At 37.9% G+C, this 13,171-nt stretch overlaps 1 protein-coding gene across 2 annotated transcripts in view; it reads left to right on the forward strand.

Annotated features, from left to right (window-relative positions):
* The first annotated feature begins 2,615 nt into the window (after nt 1-2,615).
* stau2 (staufen double-stranded RNA binding protein 2) overlaps nt 2,616-13,171 on the forward strand; it is a 124,651-nt gene continuing 114,095 nt past the window's right edge. Inside the window, exons 1-4 of one of the 2 annotated variants that reach the window (XM_077244419.1) lie at nt 2,616-2,883; nt 6,048-6,255; nt 9,062-9,192; nt 12,662-12,821. In XM_077244419.1, coding sequence (XP_077100534.1) covers nt 6,057-6,255; nt 9,062-9,192; nt 12,662-12,821 — 490 coding nt within the window. In that variant the 5' untranslated portion in view covers nt 2,616-2,883; nt 6,048-6,056. The remainder of the gene's footprint in view (nt 2,884-6,047; nt 6,256-9,061; nt 9,193-12,661; nt 12,822-13,171) is intronic. The other variant, XM_077244418.1, reaches the window with a different exon arrangement.

The following is a 13,171-nucleotide window of genomic DNA, read 5'->3' on the forward strand; positions in this document are numbered from 1 at the left end:
GCTTTTTGGTACCATTCACAACTTTTGACAGTGGAAACGCAAATAATTGCGTACCATACCGAACTGTACCGTACCGTACCGCTCAGTGGAAACGAGCCATTAGTTACAGTGAAAGGAACTCTTAGGCCGTTTGTCCACCAAAGCGTTTTTTCACGCAGCTGGCGTAAAATTCCAATTGTTTTCAATGGGCGCGCCGCGTTTTTTAAACGGCATGAGCATAGCGAGGCGCTGAGTGTGTATTTAACGCTCAAGCGCTGAACGCCCGCCGTTTTTTACTGGTCGCTGAGAGTTGAAAAATGTTCAACTTTGGGTAAAACGCTGCGCTCATCACTGTCACTTTTTACACAGCCGTCCAATCACAGTGGAGGAGGGGCGGGACAAATATCACCCCGACCAACTGTCACAACATTCTTTCTGTACAAAGACATCAACCAGCAGAGCTAACCGAACAAAATGGATGAAAAATAAATTTTTAGTATAAAACAAATTATCTACGAAATCAGTTACAAGTACACGGTGCTGCGGGTATTCTGTATCATAGCAATGAATCGTCTCAACTGAAAAAACGCAGCGCTGCCAAAACGCTCTCAAGCGCCCAGTGCTAGGCGTTTTCAGCAGAGCATCCAGCGTTTTCAGCCGGCTAAAAAACGCTTTGGTGGACACACGGCCTTAATGCCTCAGCATAACAAGACATTTTGGACAATTTCATGCTCCCAACGTTGTGTGAACAGTTTGTGGATGGCCCCTTCCTGTTCCAACATGACTGCGCACCAGTGCACAAAGCAAGGTCCATAAAGACATTTGTGTGGAGGAACTTGACTTGCCTGACTTGCCTGTGTAACCTGATGAACTTGAGTCCAGATAGAACACCTTTGGGATGAATTAGAGCGGAGACAGCGAGCCAGGCCTTCTCGTCCAACATCAGTGCCTGACCTCACAAATGTGCTTCTAGAAGAATGGTCAAAATCCCCATAAACACACTCCTAAACCTGGTGGAAAGCCTTCCCAGAAGAGTTGAAGCTGTTATAGTTGCAAAGGGTGGGCCAACTCCATATTAAACCCTACGGATTAAAGTGGGATGTTATTAAAGTTCATGTGCATAAAGGCAGGTGGTGTAACCTTAAAGCTGGTGTGGTTGTATGGGTAGTTTTAAGGGTGGGTTAAGGTGTAAGGGAAGGGGCAACAGTGTAATCACAAATGTAATTACATGAATTAATTACAGCTGTAATTACATGCAGGTATTTTCAAAATATACAGTAGTACAATGTAAAAACATGTATGTACACAATAAGTCCGTTGTATCAAATTATTAATTTCAATGTAAGTACATGGTAAGCCACTTAAAAGTGGGACCTATATATATATATATATATATATATATATATGTGTGTGTGTGTGTGTACTTGTATGTATGTATAGTATACTGAATGTGTATCCAATCCAGCACTTAATCACATCTTCAGCTGGGTTCGTCTATCATAACTCCGTCTAGGAAAGTCAGGAACTTTGGAGTTGTGATTGACGATTAGTTAAACTTCACAGACCACATTGCTAGAACTGCACCATCCTGCAGATTTGCATAGGAGGATCAGGCAGGCCCTTCGGAGAATGCTACACTACTCCTACTCCCTCCTAAGCTCTTGTTCTATCCAGACTGGACTATTGTAAATGCTCTCTTAGCAATCCTTCCAGCATCAACTGTCAAACCTCTGAAACTCTGAAAGAGTGGTCTTTAACACATCACACCTCTCCTCATAAAATTGCACTGGTTGCAATTGCCGTTCAAATCAAATTCAAGGTACTGATGTTTGCAGAACAGAACAACCACTGGCTCTGCACCCTTATATCTTAACTCATTACTTCAGACCAACTTTACTTCAGACCATTACTTCGGACCAACCAGAAGCTTGTGTTCTGCAAGTGGATGTGGTACCATCCCAAAGAGGCACAACATCTATTTCACAGACCTTAACCTGTCCTGGACTGTTCCAAGCTGGTGGAATGACCAGCCTAACTCAACCCGAGCTGCTGAGTCTTTAGCCATCTTCAAGATTCTACTAAAGACGCATCTCTTTTGCCAACATTTGACTCAATAATACTAACACTTATTATTCTATATTTATTTTATTTTAACAGTATTATTTTAACAATATTGTTGCCCTATTGTTGATTTGTCTGCTTCTATAACTCTCTTCATTTGTAAGTCGCTTTGGATAAAAGTGCTAAATTATTAAATGTAATGTAAATATGTAATAATTATAAATATATAATTAGGCTATAATAATAATAAGAATTAATATTATATGTAATTATTATAAAAAATAAAAAAGTATGATTCATAAGCTGTTTTGGGGGATCAAAAAATGTCCCTGTAAGGAAACAGCTTATGAATATACTAAATGTTTTTTTTTTTAAATCATTGTCTATATAAAATCTTAAATCATTTATTAAACAGAAATCTTTTGTAACATTATACATGTTTTCACTGTCACTTTTGATCAACACACACACACACACACACACACACACACACAGGAGCGTATTAAACTCGTTTTAAAAAGGCATGTAGTGTGGTATTAAATGTACAGAGCCTGAATTCATCCCTAGTCAGAATCAGGAAGCCGGACTGTACCATCTGTGCAACAGGGGAGGGGTGCACTCTTTTCGCTGTCCTCAAAGAACTAAATACAAAAATGACCAAAACTGTGCTAATTACAAGCTTAAATACATACAATTCACAAAGTAGTGCTATGACGTCGTCACATTTGACTATTTATGGAAAAAAAACGTGTTATTAATATGTTGGTTTGGTCCTGGTACCATCAGTTCTCTTTAGTGTTTGCCAATGTTGGAGGTGTAACTGGGGTCTGGCCCTGGACGAAGGTAAACTATTATTATTGAATGCGTTATGGTTTGAAGAAGCGATGAATTCAGAATTGCACTCGAAACTGCGGTCTGTCGTTTGGTTGTTTAGCGGCAGCTCAGGCAGTGTGCATCGATGAGATGTGAGGGGTATTTAGTCGTTCAGCCATGATGTCTGCACATTCCCAGCTGAGTTCAGACCGGTGGCCTGTGTGCTGGAAAGGAAGGTTGTGTTTCAAAACCCAGATTAGGGTTTGAGACAGCCCTAGCCTAGTTTATGTTACTGTTTAAGGAAATATAACACATCCTAACATCGTGTCTTGTTAATTATAACAGACCTTAGAACATGACAACCTCAGTGAGTGCATAGTGAGACAACTGGGAAAGAGAGTGACCTCACTTTTGAGAGTCAGGTTTACAAAGAAAACTGTCTTCTGATTCTCTGCTCTAATAATGTCCAGGATCAGGATGGATCCTAGTGATCAAATGTCACTCCACTGTCTTGATGCTGACTTGCTTCCAGTCCGTCATTTGTCACACTGGGTTTGTTTGTTTAAGGATGGATGTCATGCAGTGATAGCATTTGATGTTATTGTAGTGTGAAGATGTAAAGTACATTATGGAAATATACGGGGCTTTTTAAAGGGTGATTTCCAAAGCCCATGGAAGTGATACAAATAGTAAAGATTATTGTGAAAGTCACTGATATTTATTTAGTAAATTTAGTTTTCCTAGCACACCTATAAAATGCCTAGAATTTGGTCTTTTCATTCACTATTAACTTTTTTTCATTTTCATTATTAGCATTTTCATTCATAATTGTTTCTGGAGCTAATAGTATATCCACTTCATTTCTTTTAACAGAAATGTTATTTTAGTATTATTTATATGCTATTAGTATTTATTAATATTTTTTTAATTAGCCTTTATTTATGCTATATATTTTCAGTTAGCATTTCCATGTTAGTTTAAAGGGTTAGGTCACCCAAATATGAAAATTCTGTCATCGTTTGCTCCAAGTTGTTCCAAACATTTCTTTCTTCTGCTGAACACAAATGAAGATCTTTTTGGTGAAATCTGAGAGCTTTCTGTCCCTCTATTTACAGCTACACAACTGACACTTTGACGCTTCAAAAAGTTCATAAAGATTTTGTAAAACTAATCCAATTTAGGTTAAACTTTTTATTCACATATAAACATTGATCAGCAAACAAAAAACAGAAGCTCAGCTGAACCTGTTTGTTGCGCGAGAACAAACCTCTTGCAGAAGCTCAAACGTGCTGAGGAACATGAGAATGAACCTCATTGGTTCTTGCTGAAGCTCAAATATGCTGCGTAACACAAGAATGAACCTCATTGGTTCTTGCTGAAGCTCAAACGTGCTGCGTAACACAATAATGAACCTCATTGGTTCTTGCTGAAGCTCAAACGTGCTGTGTAACAAGAATGAACCTCATTGGTTCTTGCTGAAGCTCAAACGTGCTGCGTAACACAAGAATGAACCTCATTGGTTCTTGCTGAAGCTCAAACGTGCTGTGTAACTAGAATGAACCTCATTGGTTCTTGCTGAAGCTCAAACGTGCTGCGTAACACAAGAATGAACCTCATTGGTTCTTGCTGAAGCTCAAACATGCTGCGTAACACGAGAATGAACCTCATTGGTTCTTGCTGAAGCTCAAACGTGCTGCGTAACACAAGAATGAACCTCATTGGTTCTTGCTGAAGCTCAAACGTGCTGCGTAACACAAGAATGAACCTCATTGGTTCTTGCTGAAGCTCAAACGTGCTGTGTAACTAGAATGAACCTCATTGGTTCTTGCTGAAGCTCAAACGTGCTGTGTAACACAAGAATGAACCTCATTGGTTCTTGCTGAAGCTCAAACGTGCTGTGTAACAAGAATGAACCTCATTGCTTCTTGCTGAAGCTCAAACGTGCTGTGTAACTAGAATGAACCTCATTGGTTCTTGCTGAAGCTCAAACGTGCTGTGTAACACAAGAATGAACCTCATTGGTTCTTGCTGAAGCTCAAACGTGCTGTGTAACAAGAATGAACCTCATTGGTTCTTGCTGAAGCTCAAACGTGCTGTGTAACTAGAATGAACCTCATTGGTTCTTGCTGAAGCTCAAACGTGCTGTGTAACACAAGAATGAACCTCATTGGTTCTTGCTGAAGCTCAAACGTGCTGTGTAACTAGAATGAACCTCATTGGTTCTTGCCGAAGCTCACACGTGCTGCGTAACATGAGAATGAACCTCATTGGTTCTCACACGTCAAGTTAACCTGCTTGAGCTTCCGTTTACCACAACTGATGAGATGATGAATGTTTATATGTGAATAAAAGCCTAAGTTCAGTCTGTTCATAATATAAAGCAATCGTGTCTTTTTAGAAAATTTAGGACTAAACTGCTCGATTTATATGGATTAGTTTTACTCTTTACGAACTTTTGGAAGTGTCAAAGTGTCTGTATGGAGGGACAGAAAACTCTCAGATTTCATCAAAAATATCTTTGTGTTCTGTAGAAGATCGAAAAGTCTTACGGGTTTGGAACGACATGAGGGTGAAGTAATTAATGACAGAATTAAAATTTTTGGATGAACTAACCCTATAAGGCTTAAGTAGTCATTTTATGTAACTTAAATCATTTTTTTGTGATTTTTTTTATTATGTTTTTCATGTTATATTTATATTTAATTTCTGCTTTGTCAATGACAAAAATGCTTTTTAATAGTTGTAGTCTTAGTTTTAGTTAACAAAAACACTGAAATAGTCATATTTTACAATGATCGTATCCATTTTAGTAGTTGTTCAGTTTGAATACACCCCTATGAATTGAAAGTCATGCTGATAGTTTCTAAGCCACTTTTCTTCACCAAAGCAGTGATTGTCACTGCAGTCCCTTTGTTTGTCATCTACTTAGACATAATACTGATCTGACAGCCTGCCAATACATGAGATATTGTCTGACGGAGTTAACTTTGAGTTAAATAAGATACAGCCTTGTTTGTTTTAAAAAATAGTGTGCTTGGCTTATCCAGTTTTAAATGATTTCATGGCCTTGACCTTGTCTGTCCTTGTGGACGTGAAAGGGCTTTTGACTTGCAACCTACAATACTACAGTCGACATAAGGGCCTAGTTGATGTTGAGAAAGATTGTTTCATGTTAAATCATGTTGTTTCAACAGCGATAGAGCATGGCTCAAGTGAAAGTGCAGACCTCAGCCCCCTTGTCTGGACCTGGCCTGACCGCCGTGGTGCCCGCTGTGGCCATGCCCAGCCCAGGAGCTCTGGGTCTGCAGCCCACCATCAATGGCACAGTGCCAGCCACAACGCCCACCTGCCCCAGCCCTGCCTCTGGCTTTGTGGACTCCACTGTACCATCCAGCCCAACAGGTACCAGGATGCTGAGTGCAAACAAATCTGATGCGTTTTGCCTGTTTAGTCAAAGTACCTTTAAAGGCCCCGATACACTCACGGCAAAGTTCTTTTTCATTCTTAGCTTAGGGGTACAGCAAAATATGAAATACCTGGGCAGCGATATATTGCAAGCGAATATCCCGACGACGCCCACACTGCTGAGAACGACGTTTAGATTAATATGTAAATATGAGATGTCGTCGTGCTTTCCTCTCAATAACAAAATAAACAGACACAATTAGAAAATAACAAGCACTTTTAAAAAGGAAAGCATTGGAAAAGCATCTGATCAAACCACTGTGGATGTGTTTGCACGCGCTCTGCAATTCGGCACTCCAGTAAAGTCACGTCACGTTTATTTATATTAGGGGTGGCACGATCCGCCTTTTTTGCCTCCGATACCGATTCCGATACCAGGGACTCAGTATTGGCCGATACCGATCCGATCCAATACTAAAATAATAATTAAAATACAGTGCCAAATTACCTAATAAACTGTATCTGTATGCCTCACTGTGGGGAAGAGACTGTGATTATTCTTTTGTTAAAGGCATCAAAGCTTGACTTAAACATTATTTTCCTTACTTTGTAAAACAATACAGACAAAATATATACTATATAATTAAAAGACAATTATTTTAAAATTTTAAGCGCAACTTTTTAATGAAGCAGCAACATATGATAGATTGGACAGAACAACTAAGGCTATCAATAAACTGTCATTGCGCAAAAGTATTGTAATATGAAAGGCTCCAATTCAGAGCGGCACGAAACACTTATGCGCATCCCGAGCGCAGAATGATGCGCTCGAAGCAACATGGAGTCAGTCACGGCGCGCAGCGCCTCGCATTGAAAAGTTCAAAGCACAAAAGTAAGATATACATATTTTTCTTTATTTATTCATTAGTTTGAGCCTTTTAACAGTTTTAAATTTCAGTTAATGTGCGCGTGAAGAGCAATTATATCGCTCTCTACTCCAGTGTTGTGATCACTGATCAGTTGTGTTGTGATCTAACAGACACCCGGTAGAAAGTAACATGTGAAACTCCAGCACGTTAAAGTGCTTTTATGCAAACCATAGACCTTTATCTACAGTATAATAATAGGAACATTGACTCATCTTGGAGAGTGTTTCATCATGTTGACTGTTTTACCCGAGTGCTGTTTGACGCTGAATGGAGAATGATTGACAGCCGCAGCGGAGGGAAGCACTTAGGTGAAGATTAATTTAACGATTTAAATCTGTACCTCACATTAAACTATATGTAATGGCTTCAGAAAACTTGGAATATAGTACACGGAAACATTATAGCGCTTTATAATGTTTTTGTGCCTTTTGCGTTGTATAACAATAACATTCGTAGGCTACAATATCGGATCGGATTTGGATGGTCTCGTCTGGCGATACCCGATCCGGCAAATATTGCTAGTATCGGAGCAATACCGATACTGAGTATCGGATCGGCGCACCCCTAATTTATATAGCACTTTATACAATAGATTGCTTAAAAGCACGAAGCTTTACTGTAGTAAACATGAAAAACAGTGTCAGTGTCTCTAAAGTGACTCTCTCGTGTGTTCGTGTTTGTACCCGTGGATGTCTGATCTCTATGGACTCAACAGAACAAATAAACTAGAGAATATTTCCATGTGAAATAGAGAGCCTCAGCACACCTATTATGTAATTGCTACTGACCAATGGCAGTTCGAAGGCGTTTACCAGCCAGAGTGAACTTTTCCGGAAAGTTAGCTTTGGCAAGCTGTTTCGAACATCGTTTTGGCCTGATATTGTTTGAAATTTAGTCATATCAGTTTGTTCTTCGATTCGATCTCGCTTGAAGAATATCGGGGCCTTTAACTAACGGGTTAGTTCACTTCATAATTAAAATTTCCTTATAATTTACTCACTCCCATGTCATCCAAGATGTTCATGTCTTTCTTTCTTCAGTCAAAAATAAATTAAGGTTTTTGAGGAAAACATTCCAGGATTTTTCTCCATATAGTGGACTCCAACGGAAACCAACATGTTGAAGGTCCAAATTGAAGTTTCAATGCAGCTTCAAAAGGCTCTACTCTATCCCAGCAGAGGAATAAGTGTCTTATCTAGCGAAATGATCCGTCATTTTCAATTTAAAAATAATTAAATATATATATATATATATACTTTTTAACCATAAATGCTTGTCTTGCACGTCCACGACTTCACGCATTACGTAAGCACGTTGGAAAGGTCAGGCGGTAACCTGACGTAGGTGGAATATGTAGGGTAGGGCGAAAAACTCCATCTCATTTTCTCCTCCAACTTCAAAATCATTGTATTACCCTTTTTTGGTTTGCTTTGTAAAGGGTGTTTGATTCTTTGCACTTTGCTTTGTAAACACTAGGTCCGTACTCCTGCCTACGTCACTCGTGACCTTTCAATGTGATGTGGCACATCGCAGCTAGTGCAAGACGTATTTAATATATACAAAAAGTATATAGATGTTTATTTATTTTTTAGAAAACGACAGATCGTTGCCCTAGATAAGACATGAAAGCACATAAATTTTGTTTCTAAACGCTGGTTTTTATTTATAACATTATAAATACCTTTCACTTTACATCAGGCATCCTTGCAGAATAAAATTATTAATTTCTAAAATCTTACTGACTCCAAACTTTTGAACCATAGTGTACCTTTGGTTACCTGTATGTACCTTTGGCGCTGTATGTAGCTGTTTTGGAACAATATGTAAAATTCTGTGGAAAAACTTGACATGCATTTGTTCATTCTTTCTGACAGGCCCTCCTCAAGAAAACATGGCAAACCCTAAAGAGAAAACTCCCATGTGTTTGGTGAATGAGTTAGCCCGTTTCAACAGGATTCAACCTCAATACAAGCTGCTGAATGAGAAAGGGCCTGCACATGCTAAGGTACTGTTAAAGGGTCATGAAACCCTAAAGCACATTTTTTGTACAGGATGCACATCAATCAAAACATCAATAGCACTCATTATGTTTGTTATTGAGGGAAAAGTGGCTATTTCTTGTATCCGGTTAAAAAGCAAAGTTGTACCAATGCCACGAAAAGTGAGTTATATGCATTCATTCGAAGTGGTGATTGGCTGCGTGGCTTGAAAGTACGCATCTACATCATCAGTTTTTGAGCATTTTTTCTACATTATTCATAAGAATCAACTCTTTTAATCCAATCACTGCCCTGTATTAAGCATGAGATTAATTTACAGCGGAGAAATCAAATGGCACAAAAGACAAATCAAATGATGCAAAATATATCACAAAAGATATTCAGTGCTATTCATTCACCTGCCTGTATATATTTGCATTTGGACACATGTTGTAAGTATAGAAAGTAGAGTATACTGTATGGATACTGTAAGTATACAGTAGAACAAAACTGTTTAATATTTAACACGCACGTGAGAGCGGTTTTTGCACGGAATGCCACGATGAGTTTAATATAACTCACAACACGGATCACAGTATGTATTCGGACCATTTTTTAATGGACATATTTCATATACTCTAGTGCTCCAAACATGAATCACATATTTCATCATGTCTTCTTCAAGTGAATTATATCTGTGCAAATAAGGACACTGATACAGCGGTACGTCTGATCATAAATGCGAATTATTCTGATACACGGAAGAAAATGTAGACTGAAAATTCAAAGAAGAATGAACAAAAAAGTAACTATGCCTTTATTCTTTCTGTGTGTGTCATTTGTTCAGAGATTGTAGTGCTCGTAAATGTAATGAAAATATTATTATAGACCTCCTTCCTAATTTTTCATATAGACCAATAGCTCTGCAAATTTATAATTCTGACTTGTTGATATTTCAAAGAATAATTTATCATAATGTATTTGATTTGTTATTAATAGTTGTTAGTAGTGAGTAGTGAGTTTGTTGTCATAGAGTTACAGTATAGTTCTAAAATACATGGATGGCTCAAACTGTTATTTTTTTTCTCTGCTTATATTTTAATATTCATTTGCTTGTATAATGAGTTTGTTGTAGGTCTGTGTTTGTTGATGACTCCCCTCTTCCCACCCTCTACACTCCCCTTTTTTTCCACAGCTTTACACGGCTGTTTCTTGAGTCTTTTTCAAATCTGAGGTGTGACGACATTTTAATGATTAAATATGTATCAATTTAAACTAATGAAAAATAGTTGACTTGAACTATTGAAAATATGTTCTATTAATAACTTCATATGTTAACGTGTTTTTTGACTGAGCACACAATAATCAGCATATAGTCTGTACAGGGTAAATATAAAGTGTTATATAAAGGCCAAAAAGGGTTAAATAAATGCAAGAAGGATATGTCCAATCACAATTCAGTATGCAAATGATGTCATCATTGCTTTCACTGCATTCTGAATGGTGAACGTTTTATAAATGCAAGACAGTGGGAGATTTTAATCTATTATAACTGAATATATATAAGCTGAATATAATAAATCGGTAACATTTTAAGATAAAGTTTTATCTGTGAACATTAGCTAATCACATTAAAATCCAAAGTTGTATTTGTTAAAATTAGTTAATGCACTGTGAACTAGCATGAACAAACAATAAACAATTATATTTTTACTAACTAGCATTAACAAAGATTAATAAAAGCTTTAAAAAAGATTGCTCATTGTTATTCATGTTAGCTAATGGGCTAATGTTAAACTTAGGGTAGGCAATTTTCAGAGCGGCTTGCAATAGCAGGTTAGCTTTGAATGCAAGAGATCTCATCCTCCCTTCAGAGCATCTCTAAAGCCATGCCTTCTTCAAAACACATGAACGCATAGAGCAGGGAGCAAACAAAAGCGTCACAAGACGAGAGACAGTGTTAAATTACCTCATGTCTTAAAGCACATAACATTAGAATAACACTGAAAAAAGACAACTTAAAGAGCACTGACCTGTACCACCTGACTACCGCAGATTCATTTCGGCGTTGATAGTGTTGCCATTAAAACGCATAATTTAGAGTCACAAACCGCGTCGAGTATAATGTCAGGGGTTTCCATCTATTCCAAATTACAGAAGTTATATTGTAGTAATTATTGTAGTAATATTAAGATCGTTGTTTTGGTTCAGGCTTTTTCGGTGCTCTGTGACTAAGGTCTGTCTAAAGCTCTATTCGTACGGGATTAGTTTTACATGGAGAGGTGGGGTAAAGTAATTATTACCAGAGCTACTCCGTGAATTTAGTCCCGTCCGAATGTGCTATCTCAGTCCGTGCTATCTTACGGACAATGTCAGTTAAGATTACGGTGACTTTTAGCTTTTGTAAAAAAGGTCTGGAAAAATTACCTTAGGTAATGCCAATCCAGGCAGAATGCCATTGTCTTGAATGTGATTGCTGATGTTGTATCATCCTAATGCTTCCTCCTCGTGTGTTTTTTGACTTACCTGAGCTACCGTTTGGACAACAGTCTTCAGCGTGCTTTCATTTAATTTCAGTATGGATGGTATCTGATGAAAAAATACAATTATAAAATTAGCCAAATTGCAAAAAAAACCCCAGAAAAACTGCGAAAACTACCCATTTTAATATCAGTGTCAAGAGTAAGATGCTTGTCTAGCAAGCTCTGTACATGACCTTCTGTATCGCCCATGTCTAGAAAACACACACTTTGCACCTCTGTAGAAAACACGGAGATGTAGCCTAAGTCCCCTCCTGGATGAACATTTTATGGTCCTACACCTTCCACAGAAAATATACGGTGTGTGTTTATATATATATGTACACATTTAGACCACTTAACTTAGTGATTGCTATCAGGATGTGAAGAGACTTTCAACCAGCATAACAAAAAAAAAAAAAAACTAGAACAAATCAACAAATGAAACCTTATTGTAAAGTGTTACCAATAAATTGAATGCATATTAATTTAATTAGTACATTAATGTAATTTATTCAACTTAATACAAATATTTAACCTGAACATATTTATAGTGTTGTCTTGCAAGAACTCAAATCATGTCACTCAAGACAGTTCCTCGGGCGATCCTTTTAGATCATCTTTCAAAAGTTAGGTGTATTGCTACCAAGAACCCAAATCTGTAAAAATAATGCTTAGCAAGTATGGGATAATGTGCAGTCAATAATGCAAAATTAAACCTGACATGACAATTGGGATCTTGCATAATCTTGAGAGCTTTTATTTTGCGAAAAAGCCTTGCTGACGCCGGTACATTATCCTACGTATTACATGGCTACTTAGCTAAATAAATAAATACCCGGATGTGAAATATTGATTTGAAGTTATTTTGTTACTTGTATACAATGTCAATTTTCTCAGTGAAAGTTTTTATCTAAAATTGCCACCTATAACAGAAAACAATCAGCCTAGCTCTCTTGCTGGATTGTGTGTGCAGATCTTCACGGTGCAGCTGTGCTTGGGGAACCAGGTTTGGGAGTCAGAAGGCAGCAGCATCAAAAAAGCCCAGCACTCCACAGCTACCATGGCCCTGACAGAGAGCAGTCTCCCTCGACCTCCTCCCCGCTCCCCTAAAGCCGACAGCAACAGCAACCCAGGTACACACATCTCTCAGGGACATTATATTATGCTGCAGAGATGCGTGCTTCAAGGGTGTCCAGGGTGGGATTGTAGGTAAACCATTTGAAAGTGTTTATCTGCTATAATTATTTAGCCAAATGTGGGATAATAAAAATAAAAAAAAACTCTGGGACACACTACCACTGGGCATAATAATAATAATAATAATTATAATCATAATAATTTATTACATTTATATAGCGCTTTTTCTCTGTACTTATATCGCTATATGGAAGTAGGTGGTCTACTCAACCACCACCAATGTGCAGCATCCACCTGGATGATGTCACGTCAGCCATATTGCGCCAGATAGCCCACCACACACCAG

This window comes from Siphateles boraxobius, unplaced genomic scaffold, assembly GCF_051911475.1.
Source record: "Siphateles boraxobius isolate OS27281-9 unplaced genomic scaffold, OSU_SipBor_1 26, whole genome shotgun sequence".
Lineage (NCBI taxonomy): Eukaryota > Metazoa > Chordata > Actinopteri > Cypriniformes > Leuciscidae > Siphateles > Siphateles boraxobius.